This window comes from Haemorhous mexicanus, chromosome 3 (genome assembly GCF_027477595.1).
Source record: "Haemorhous mexicanus isolate bHaeMex1 chromosome 3, bHaeMex1.pri, whole genome shotgun sequence".
NCBI lineage: Eukaryota > Metazoa > Chordata > Aves > Passeriformes > Fringillidae > Haemorhous > Haemorhous mexicanus.
Genome location: NC_082343.1, coordinates 27,262,094 through 27,274,336, shown reverse-complemented (window position 1 = coordinate 27,274,336; position 12,243 = coordinate 27,262,094). Strand labels below are relative to the sequence as shown.

Below are 12,243 nucleotides of genomic sequence, written 5' to 3'. Positions count from 1 at the left end.
GTGTAGGAAGACATTTATTGTTAAAAAGTTCTCTTGCTTTATGCTTTTTCATTAAAAGGTTTGTTGCCACTGGAACTCTTCTGACATAATGCACTTTAAATATAACCACATTATTTACAGAATCAGGGCCAGATTTACAGGTATGTAAAAAAGGCAGACACCTCAGCAGCAGCTTTACCTCAGCAGCTCCCACAAGACTGATGGATAATCTGACCTTTAAAGCTACCTTTCACTAAGAAAATCCTCCCTTGACCTGGAGGGCAGCTGTCAAGAGAGAGAAGGTCTAGGGGAATAAGTTGCTGACACAGTATCTTTCACCATGAGCATGTCTGAAGTTTCTGCCATCAGCCTGAAGTCCTGGGAGTGGCAAAACATAATTTTACAGGACACCGGTGACAGGGTTTGGTGGGGGTTTTGTTGCTTTTTTAATGCTCTTAGTCAATGGACAATGTGATTAAAGCTGTAATTAGCTACTGCTTGGCTCATGGGACATTTCAGGGGTAGGTTTAGGGGAAGGAGGCACCCAGCCCCTGCCCCCCATGGCTGATCTGCAAGGCTGGTCTCTCCCACTATTTTTAATGAAAACAATTATCCACTAATTCCTGCTGTTATCATAGCTGCAAGAACAAGAGCATGCAGCACTGACTCCTGGATGCTTCTTCCCCAGAGGTTCAAACACTACATACAACCCACAGAAAAACAAACTCGAGGTTTGTTGCCTCTCCTGAAGGAAGTTTACTCATATTAACTGTGCTCATTTCAATTTACACTCTTCCCTTTTTGGCATTCATCTGCCCCACTTCTGTTCTAGAGGATGACAACTTCCAAAGGACTTTCTTTCCTAACCTATTCCTCAAAACCTCTCACAGCAAGAGACCCAGACCTTGCTCTTCCCCTTGCACAAGCTGGAGAGGTTCAGCATGGTATTAAATCATGGCAGACTGTTGAAGTTTGGATGGCTGTAACTCAAGAGTGACCTTGTGTTACTGAAACATCCCTGAAGTGGGAGATCTGCAATACAGACAGCACAGCCAGGCAGCCCAACAGGAAGCCAAGGAGAAGCTCAAAAAAATAAAATGGCATTGCACTACTTCACCACCACATCCATCCTTTGGGTTACCAAAAAGATAGCACCCACAAGCTGCACCTGCCTTTGCCAGGGCCTATCTCTGAGAACAATTTAAATCCACTGAACAGGAATCTGAGGAGTAGCTTTTGGTCTGGTGAGCACAGAGCACTTCTTGTGGAAGAATAAAGGATTTATTGGAAGGGGCTGTCAGGCACAGCCGTCACCTACTGCCATACTATTCAAGATGTGCAGCTTTTCACAGTGCCTCTGCTTCCCTACCTGCAGGAATTACACACACAGTATCACAGATATATGTGGTACTCCATATAAATTTACTCCTTTTCCCTTGTCTCTCAGTGCATTAAGACAAGCCTTCCAAAAACAATTTGCTTTTTCACAAGTATCAAATCAGTGGCAGGTATTCCATGATGAAACGTACTCAGGTTGTGCTCCTGTGAAATAATTTCCTCCTGGAACAGCTCAGTTCATATCAAAAATCTCCAGTCTGTACAGAAAGCTTCACTCTCCAGTACTGAATTGCACCCCAAGGTTCTTACAATGGCTGCTTCTGACCAACAGTTCATGGACTCCACATCAGAGCGTTCACAGCCCAGCAGCAGTAATGGGTGTCAAAATCAGTGTGAGCACTGGAAGTGAAACCAAAGAACTGAAAGCACACATTCTGTAAAAAAGCCCCAAACCAACAAAAATCCTATTCTTCCATTCAGGACCTAGCAGGCTGTGCAGCAACAGCTGGCACATGCAAGGGTCTAGACTCAGGGAAGGGGCTCTCTGACCAGCACAGACCAGACCTCTGTATCAAGAAAACATTCCACAATTGCAAGAAGTATTTTCCAGATACACTATTCAGTGTGGACACAGGTAGCAGAACTTCCCCTTAATTTCATATTCACCTGAATGTACAACAACTGAATGAAGACAATCTTTACTTCCTGTAAGTTACAAGAACTGCTAAAACTCCAAGCACTACCCTCATAAATTGCCTAAAACAAAGTTTTGGAACTGTCTGGCATTCAAGGATCCAGCCACATGGGTGAAAGCACTGCTTGGTGCAAGGTGAAGAAAGTATCACCTGCAGTGAATACCAGCCTTTCCATTTTGAACTCCATGAGTCCATGGAACTGGGTGGGCTCTTCAGTGCCAGATCTCACACTGCTTATCTGCACAAAATAGCTCTGGCACCTCACTTGATCATGATGGAGAACCAGAGACAAACAATCCCACATGCTGCAAGCACTCACACTGTGCATTTAAATGCCCACTTCATTCTCTCCACTCTAACAGAGAAGCAATCCGGTACCACACACACCCAATCCCCCCTCCAAGAATAATTGAAGTACATTTCTGCTCTTCATTCCACATATATATGAGGCAGTCTCTCACAGCTCTCATGCTGCTAGCTCTGCTCTGCTCTTTGGGAGTCTGTTGTACCAGCCACAGGGGAGCAGGGCAAACTGGTTTTATTCTGAGTGGATGCCCTGCTTGCATTTCAAAGACAGATCTTTCAAATGTTTGAATACTACAGGCTGATCTGGAAGACAGCTGTACAACTTCTTCAAGTCAGTGATAACACAACACCCATTTGGTACATAGTTTTCTCCTTTCCCTTCATTTAATACAAAATCCTTTTATTTAATGCAGTTCAAAGCATAGGGGCTACTAAGATCATATGAGAAGTCACATCTTAAAGCTATAACTTTGTTGGGTTTTGCTGGGTGGTTTTTTTTTTTTTTTAAGTTCACAGGAATAGCACTTGAAATATGGTAACAGCATGTAAAGAAGTTGCTGCAATCAATTACTCCCATGCTTGGACCTCTGGGTTTTATAATTATTGAATGTGAAATTTAATGCAGTAACTGTAATCTCTGAAGCAGCAGCATGGAACTTCCTACATATTTTAAGGTAAGGACAAGTAAGAATGAAGTGATTAATGTAAAATATATTTCTCCATTTTAAAACTGCACAGCCAGCATAATGTAAAAAGTACTAAAAGACCGAGAATTCTTGTAAAGCACTACACTTCCAAACACCTTGACACTGTTTGGGTTGGCAGTGTATTTCCAAAAACTATCTCCTTCCAAAGTAAATGCAGATTTATTAGAGCTGGAAAAAAAATTTTGGTTTCATTTCATACATTTTCTGCTCACAGTGTTGAAATATTATTATTTAAAATACACTAGGAAAACATATCTGCTTTACATACCCAGGCCAAAATCCTTCCTGTACCATTAAAATTAGATACATTTATGAAGATGGCCATTGGATAGAGGATGAAAAAAAACCCCTCACATCATCCAGTTTCCCCTAATAACAAGTAAAATGATGTAAATGATTTGAAGATTAGGCAGGCATCCACCATTCTGCATCTGAGTAACCTGCCAAACAAAATAAAACCAATATTCACAGAATTAATTTGATGGGAATGGTGCTAAGAAGCTTCCTTACAAAAATAATGGGAAATATCTCTTCATTAATGCATTTTAAATATGCATTTTACTTTGAAGTTAAAATGCATTTACTTCAAAGTTTCCAACTAACTTCTAAATGTACAATATTTACTAATCTACATGTTCACTCCCCAAAGAAGCAGCTAAAATATATCAATATAGAATGGTGCATTTTCACCACAGTTTCTCTTTTTGCACATTTTTAAAAAAGACAGTTCAGGGATTTTTTGAGAAAATGTAAGTCTTGCATGGAATGTAACATACACAAATATTTTTAGGTTCTCTTTGAAAGTCCTGGATGCTAACTTCCAAGAGTAGGGTTTTATCTCACAAGAGAGAATTTTCCTTCTATGAATTTCTGCCTAATTTCTTTCACTTAAGCTTTGTAGCTCTTTCAAAATGATAAAGGAGGAACACATTTGGTCATTTTCTGACAGAACCTTGCATGTAAGCTCTCTGAACAATATTTGTTCCAAAATATCCCATATCTACCAAACATATTCCAAAAGCCACCTGAAAAAGGCCAGAAAAATCAGTATTTCTGCATTTAAAGATCAGAGAAACTTCCAACATCGTCATTCATAAGACTCCCCCCCCCATTAGGGGTCTCATGAATTTCATTCCAGCTTTTTAAAGGTCAAGGGCAAGGTCCTTACAACACTAAACTCTACTGCACCATAGACCCAACTTGACCAAAACTCACCTTCCATTTCACAAGTCTGAGAAAGCAGAAAACCAGAGTCAGAGTTATTTCTGAAGCAGACTTGACATAACAGGAAAAATTATATCCAACTAGACTGCTTGAAAGTTGCCACAAGTCTTTAGCATGTGCATTCATTCCTACTAGAGTGTTTTTCATCCCTTACTGGGAAGGATAACTGCTTTCAGAGAAAGATTACCCAACTGATGGAAAATGTCCATTTTTTTCTCCTATCAGCCCATCCCCACGACCTGAACCCTTATCAGTCTTTGATAGGTTTAAAAGCAGGTGCTGATGCAATCATTAGTTGAAGATTCAGCCATTAAGCAAGGCAACCACTGATCAGCACAGCAAGGATTTTTCTCTGAAAATTCCCAGTCAAGCTGCACATAGACAAATAAGGAAATAAGGAAAGCCAAGAATCAGAAGATTTCAGTAATCCCAGTCTGTCTTTAAATCCAGACATCACAGCAAAGGAGAACTTCTAAGATTTTTGAAGACAGAAATGTGAAGTCTTTGGGAGAACATGACCTTTGAGACATACAAAGAGCTAAGCACAGCAACGCTGGTGAAGTGACAGAGTGAATGATGGAAATGAGAGATGAGCACCAACAGTGAGCTGAACACAAACAGGAGGCACAGGCATGCTAAAATGCAAAAGTTGCTAATGTTTTGATCAACAGAGAAGCAGCCAGGTACCAACATGAAACAGCACAAAGCAAGCAGAGCTAAGTCAGGTCTGGACAGCAACAGCCCAAACAAACATAGACAGGACAAGTTCAGATTGGCACACAGAGAAAACAGGTTACAAAGATATGAGAGGTGGAGCCTCAGCTGCATAAATTGCATACTTACCTGGATTAGACTGCAAAAATTCAGTGACTTTGGGTCCTTTCTTGTGGGTTTGTCAAATTGCCTCCATTTCTGGGAGTATCCCATGGAGTTGCTTACCTGTACCAGTGCAGCTCCCTCCAACTTCATTTCCATTTAAGAGCTAAAAAAGAACTATAAAGAGCCAAAAACAACAAGCCTTCAGACAATCCTCAAGCCAACAAACTGCAAAGTAGCTGATAATTAAAAACTGCTTAGCATTGTGGCCTTTTTTTTTTTCTTTTTGCCATTATAGGCCTATACCTAATGATAGGCAGCATTGCTTTGAGCTTCTTCATCTTCCAGAGGTAAAAGTTGCCTACTACAGTTTGGTTCAATGCTGTAACTAATCTGGAGCTCCTATTGTTTTTTATTTCCACTCAAAGTGCCAAAGAAAAATGACTGGTTTTCTGGGGCTAATTTTGCTATTTAAGATTTAAGCTAGTGATTATGGCTGACACAAAAGTTCAGAGATGAAGTGGCTGACTGAACTCCACTTTACACATGATACCAAGAAAGTATTTGACCACTAATAGCCAGCCTCTGATGTGATAAAAGAATCAACAATTATTTGGTTTTGTGATTTTGGATTTTTTTTGTTGTTGCTTTTGTGTTTTGGTTTGTTTTGTTTTAAACCACCCAAATAGCAAAACCAGCATCAGATTCGCATTCAGGGCCATGAAAAATATGGTATTTTGGCCAAGTCTTGCAAAGGTTTGCATGCAGGCTCGAATAATCACATGAAGATCCAACCTATTAAGAGGAGATTGTCAGAGTAGTTAACCCCTAATACGAGACTTCTGAGGTCAGAGTGATAGCATTTATATTTGCATCTACTTCATTACCCCTTATTCCTTTTAAGATGTGAATTAGGAGCAGTTAAAACAGATCTTTATTCTGCTCAGAGAGCAGATTTGAGAACTGACATGGACTACTTTACCTCTGTTACAGGAGGTCATAAAAATGAAATCAAGCTGAATTTGACACAACACAAAGGGTGAAGAGGTACTTCCCACACTCAGTATTCTACATAACTATCTTTGTGTTAGTTACCAGGTGGCAACAAAATTAAGACAATGTAGTTTTAATATGTTGACAAGCTATGGCAAATACATGAACGAATTTCATCATTCATTCAGATTTCTCACACTAAGAATACAAAGTCAACAAGCAAAGGTTATCCCAAGCTGCTGAAATCTACACAGTATTTAGATTAAACTAAAAACACGACTAGAATTCATAACCAAGTGGATGCATGAATGGCAAGCAGTGATAATTTAGGGGGGAAAAAAGCTGTCTTGATTTACATTTTGATGTAGCTGTGCAAGCCATTACCCTTCTCTCTGAAAAACCTGTGTGTATGCTGCACTTTGATACAAGGAAGCATAAACCCTTGTACTTGAGGGAGATTATCCACTCAATGTAAAAAATTTACACAAAGAAGTGTTCATGGGACTGGAGCCCATGGAATACCAGAAGTCTTACCAGTGGAACAAGGCATTAAAAACTGTAGCTCATGAAGAAAGCATACAGGGGTTATGCTGCAAAGCAAATCCAACAAGCAAATCCAACAAGAAAGTTGAAAGAAGTTACAGATGTGTAGACTCAAAAATCTTCAGGTTGTTTGTAAAGATGTCGATTCTACAGTAACACTAACTATTCAGGCAGGTTATTACCCTGCAGTATCAACATCAATGGAGGATTCCATTCGCCTTTTCAGCTAAAAAACTATAATAGTAAGTTGGAAAAGAAAATCTGCAGAAGTTAAAATCTGTAAAAGTTCTAACATTAAAGCATTAACATCTGAGAAATTTCTTTTCAAAACTGTGCAACAGTGAAATGCCATAGGTTTAAGCTCAGATCTTTAAGAAACTTCAAGAAAGGCGTTGACCAAAAAGTCTAGTTTAATCTGAATTTTTAGTCTTTAAATGAATACTCTCCCATAGCTGGACTAAGACTCCAGCTAAACTTGGGATGGGGATTTGCCCTAGCACACTAAATGTTGTTTGCCCTTTCCTTACTCCCACAGAGAAGCCCACTTTGAGATTTGTGCTTTTCTGGGACAAAGGGGCACATCTGCTACAGAACAAATCAGAAATCCATCAACTAAGAGATCTCATAAATCTTACTGGGTTATCTTTTCATATGGAACACTTGCATCCTCTTAGTAAGTCCTTCCCAAGAAAATAGAAAACATGTCACACTGTTTTAGCAATCCTTTATTGAAGATAACAAGTTGGTTATGTTCACTGTATTGTATGAAACATCACAATATCATACTGGGAAGGTACTATCAGTACAGGGTTGGACCAGAGCGGACAGTCTGAACAATAAACCATTTTGCATTCTTCATTCCCTATCTTTTAACAACCCCAAAAAAACCAGTAAAGGGACAAATACCTGTTAACATCATCATTTAAAACACTTTAACTTACAAGGCTAAAATCTAATGAATAAATAAAATATACTGTGGCAATAATCCTCTCTAGACCAAAAAAAAAAAAAATTAAAAAAAAAAAATCTGATACACAGTGAATCAAAATGACTGGAAAAGCTGGCCTTCGGCATCAGTATGAAAGAGCGTGTGGTTTTTACAGACTCACCATGGGGATAAAGTTACAGAAAAATACCATGAATTTAATTTCACACAAAACCAGTTGATGACTGTCATTAGCTTAAAACTACACACAAGGGCAATTACATCCTCGCTGAAACACAGTTTAAACAAATAGGAAAATGTTTACAAGGCATCCACAGCATGTAAATCATGTACAGATGGATACATTCATTGTTTCCCCTCCCCAATAGCTTTTATTTTAGATAAATACTTTACTCTTCCCCATTTTCAGCATTTACTGGACTCATTACATGCACAACTCAAAGAAGTCAGAAAAAAAGTCAAGGTTATTGCAAAAATAGAATTAAACTAAGAATCTTCAAGTACCTTACATGACAGCCACTCTGTACCATGCCCATTGCTTATAAAATGAAAGGTCATTGAACCCATGAAAATATCTCTAATATTTTCTTAATTTAAAATAGATAATTTTAAGTGTATTTATAGTAATCTCAAAGTGATAATTTGAACTTCGAAAATAATGCAAACAATTAAAAATTATACCCATATTACACAAGACTTCTGTCTGTATCTTAAGCTGAAAAAAATCAAAAACCTATAGAAAACCACATATAGAACAAAAAAATAATCACAATTTACATTATAATAAAGGCAAATTTTCAGCATTTTTAAAAAAACCTGCAGCTGTGAGAGATGTCAAAGCAAGTCACTACTAACTATAAATTCACCAGTTTGTTTTTTTTTTCAAAAAGATTTTCTCTAGCAAGTGTTGAAGGGTGTGTTGTACACATGCGTAAAATTCTTACTGGTTTTAGATGCCTAGAATCTTCATATATTATTGCCAAATAATACACTTATCTTCAAGCAAGCAGTAGGCAACGTATCACAATTTGGACACCGCAGGGAAACCTAACGGTCTGGTAATACAGGTAAAACTGGAAAATTTAAAAACAAACAAAAAAATACACATCTGATAGCGTATTGCCCAATTGAAATTACTTCCAAGCCACAGAGCTGCAAAGCCTTCCAACTTGGTAAAGTGAAATAAGAAACGTCTCAAACAATTACTTGTACTCTCTCTCAAGCTTGTGTGTTGCATGTTTCATTTAGCCACAGTGTATCTTCAGAGTACGCCTACAATCCCGTGCACCTCAGGTACACACACCGATCTGCTGAGAGAATATTCCTTCCTTCCTTCTTTTTTAGGGCCAAAGTTCATTACAGATGTAATCAGTATGCCTGAGGCTGGTAAAAATACTGTAGTACAGGCAATGCTAAGAGTGGCAATATCAGAAAACACAAAAATGAACAAATGATGGAAAATTCTATTATCTTTCTGCCCATTTCACAAAATGTTGGAAATCCACCAGAAATTTTCCCTTGTATTGAAGAAATCAGATTTAAAAGTTTTTTCCCCCTTTCAGAATCAAAAGCATTTTAGCAGATTTGTAAGGCTACCACGGATCTTCTAGATCTCCAGAACCCTACAGGAAAAGAAGAGGAGAAACATTACTACTCACCAATACAAATGAAAACATTTTGTTGCACTTTGGATTTCAGTGGCATAATTAAGAAGAATACTAGTGTAAGACAGAAAACATTTTCCTTGTTTTCCATACCTGCCCACTTCCACACACAAATATTTCCTGTTTGTCAACATCATGAAGGAATTTAACATGAATCCAGTAAAGCTCTTATAGCAAAATGACTCAAAACCAAGATTTACCTTACTAAATCACTACTATCAATACATACTATATCTGTGGACTACAAACCCCCAAAAAAGCTCTATGAAATACTATGGAAATCAGCTTCTCAGGTATTCCTGGTCCAAAAGAAATTCCTGCAAGGTCATTTTCATTCAGGCAGTGAAATTTGTACCTATTTTGAACAATTATATTTTTGTGCACGTGTTATGTTATGAACTGACAACTGACACAAGACTTCCAGATTTCACTTATTAGCAAATGAGCTACCACTACTGCACAGTCCCAGGATTATCATCGACCTACCCAAATGGATGTATCTGTGTGTGCTGTACCCCAAGAGGCAAGAAAAGATTTGGCAGAAGGCAAGCTTTAGAAGAACAGTTTATTAATTTATATGGCTGATATTTAGCTTGAACCTGAGAAACGTTGCCCAAATACAGTGGGCAATACAAATGCTCCAAACCCAAAATCACCCAAAGCTTTGTAGAAACTAATGAACACCGTGAGTTCACATCAGAAGCTATGAAAAGTTTCAAGTAATGTCAGAGTGATAACACTTCAAAGTAAGTTTATTACTCACTTAAAAGAGTCAATATGCATACAGATATTATTCCACAGCATATTCTTTATTTTCACTTGTTCACAAATTATTGTAACTTGACACTAGGTACTAAATTGAAGTACATTTTCATTTCTGGATATATGCTATGCAACAACCTGAGAAGTAATAATATCATTGTCTAGAAAATCAGTATTTATGATGAACACTGGATACAATCTAAACTAAAAAGAAAAAAAAATTAAACATTTCATAAGTGACAACCTAAAATAAAACAGCTTTTGTAATTTAGCTGTAATAGAAACTATATACAAACCAAACAGAAACATGCAGTAAATGATGGTGGGGAAAAAAAAAAAAAAAAAAGAATAATTTGTACAATTCAATTAAATTGCACAAAAGATACAACTAAGATGTAAATTACAATGAGCAAACACATACCATCAAAACTATTATCTAATAATGTTCTCAAAAAGAAAAAGTTTTAAAATGCCTTTTTGCATATCATGTTAGACTCCTGTTGTTGGTGACACAGGATTTGAAAAAAAAAGATCAAAATCTCAAACGGGAAGTTAAATCTCGCTACACAACTTAGAATGCAATAACTGCAATATCCCACAGTAGTTGAACTCGTAAGGAAGTAAGAGCTCTGTATAAACTATCTGTACACGTAACTACAGTAAAGCCAAACAGTCTTCCAGGCCAGCAGCGCCCCAGGTAGCGATCTGAGCAGAGGAAGCCGCGGCGGTGAAGCGCAGCGCTAGCTCGCTGCGGGTGTCACGAGTGCTGCTCGCCGCTCTGGTCGCTGCCCGCGGCGGGGCGCGGGGCCGGGGCCGGGGCGGGGCCGGCGCGGGGCGGGCGCGGCTCGTTGGCCGCGGAGTCCTCGGGCGGGCCCGGGCCCTGCAGCTGCGCCAGGCGGTACCCGGCCAGCATCTCCTCCAGCAGGTGGCGGTAGTTGCCCCTATGATTAATCCGCATCTGCCTCAGCGCCTCCACCAACCTCCCCTGCGTTCCGCCTTCCTCGGCCGCGCCGGGCTCCTTCGGTTGAGATTCAACACCCCAAAAAGATCAGCAGTTAAACTAAAAGTTCTTCTAACCACATTAACAAAAAAAAAAAAAAAAAAAAAAAAAAAAAAAAGCAAACCCAAACCCCAATCTTTTTTACAAACTGAGAAAGCAACTCTCTATTTGAATGTAAAATACCTTATTAGCAACATAGAACAATGTATTTCATGTTCATCCTTTTAAACAACATAATTTAAGAAATGATAACTATGGAACCAGCATTTTTAATAATTTCAATTCATTTTGAGCCAGTCAAAGTACCTCCTCCCAATTAACTCCATCTTTATTTCAAATGTCCTTAATAAATACAGATGATACCCCCCCCCCCAAACTTTGGACATTTATCAGTGTAAAATTTTGAAAATTTAAGCTTCTTTAGCCACCAGGTCAATATATTTAATTGTGAACTTCTGCACAGAGAGTAGCAGCACAGTTCTGTGAAAAACTCTGAGAATAGCTAACTCTACTGACAGTAGTTTAGTTGAAGCATCACATCAAAATAAATGCTCAGTGTTTTAGTGAACACTCTCTGATTTTTGCATGCATGATGCCGCCAGAAAAGCAAGCAGCTACCCGTGAGCGTGGGGAATGCTGGTATTTGAACAGCGTAAGACACACCTTTGGGCAGATTGTGTATTGCCTGGAAAAATGAGCAGGTAGAACAGTTATTTAATGTCAAACCTAAGAACCTTCAGTACAAAATCTGATCATTGAGTGCTGATTAAGGAATGGAAGTCTCCTCAGCAAATGACCTGCTTGGTTACGAGCCTTCAGTTGAAAAAAATATTGTGCTTTTTGGTGACAGACTTACATTGCTTTGACATTGATACTAGGTCTTTTCACTTTCAAGTGCTAAAGCAGTACTGTTGCTTTAAGGGAACAGTACATTGTAAATTATTAATAACTAGCAACTTATCAATCTAGACAAATGAAACTATCTGTGGAAGCTGGCAGATTTTCAAGACATTAGAAGGACAATTCAGTCTGCCTTGTTTTCATGCTGACCTAATTTTATTGTCATGTAATCCAAAAGCTTCCTAACTACAAGTACTGCTGTCATTCATTTACAAGCTTAATAGCAGTATTGAGAAAATACCTTGGGATCAGTAAGATTCTGCATGCTCTATGTAATGCTGCTGGAATAAAGGCCCCAAGACTGATTAGCACAGTCCAAGTTAAAATGGGGACAATTTTATCACAAAAAAGAGTATTACTGCATATAATG

The 12,243-nt window shown here is 38.5% G+C and overlaps 1 protein-coding gene across 4 annotated transcripts in view; it reads right to left on the bottom strand.

Moving 5' to 3' along the window:
• Positions 1-7,308: 7,308 nt before the first annotated feature.
• Positions 7,309-12,243, bottom strand: part of PPM1B (protein phosphatase, Mg2+/Mn2+ dependent 1B) — a 60,874-nt gene continuing 55,939 nt past the window's right edge. For 2 of the 4 annotated variants that reach the window (XM_059841180.1, XM_059841179.1), the window contains one exon: positions 7,309-9,169. Coding sequence is in view for 2 of the 4 variants with exons in the window: in XM_059841179.1 (XP_059697162.1) it covers positions 9,140-9,169 (30 nt within the window). In the remaining 2 variants the exon portion in view is untranslated. Of the gene's footprint in view, positions 9,170-9,945; positions 10,992-12,243 lie in introns of those variants that run through there. The other 2 variants (XM_059841178.1, XM_059841181.1) reach the window with 2 other exon arrangements.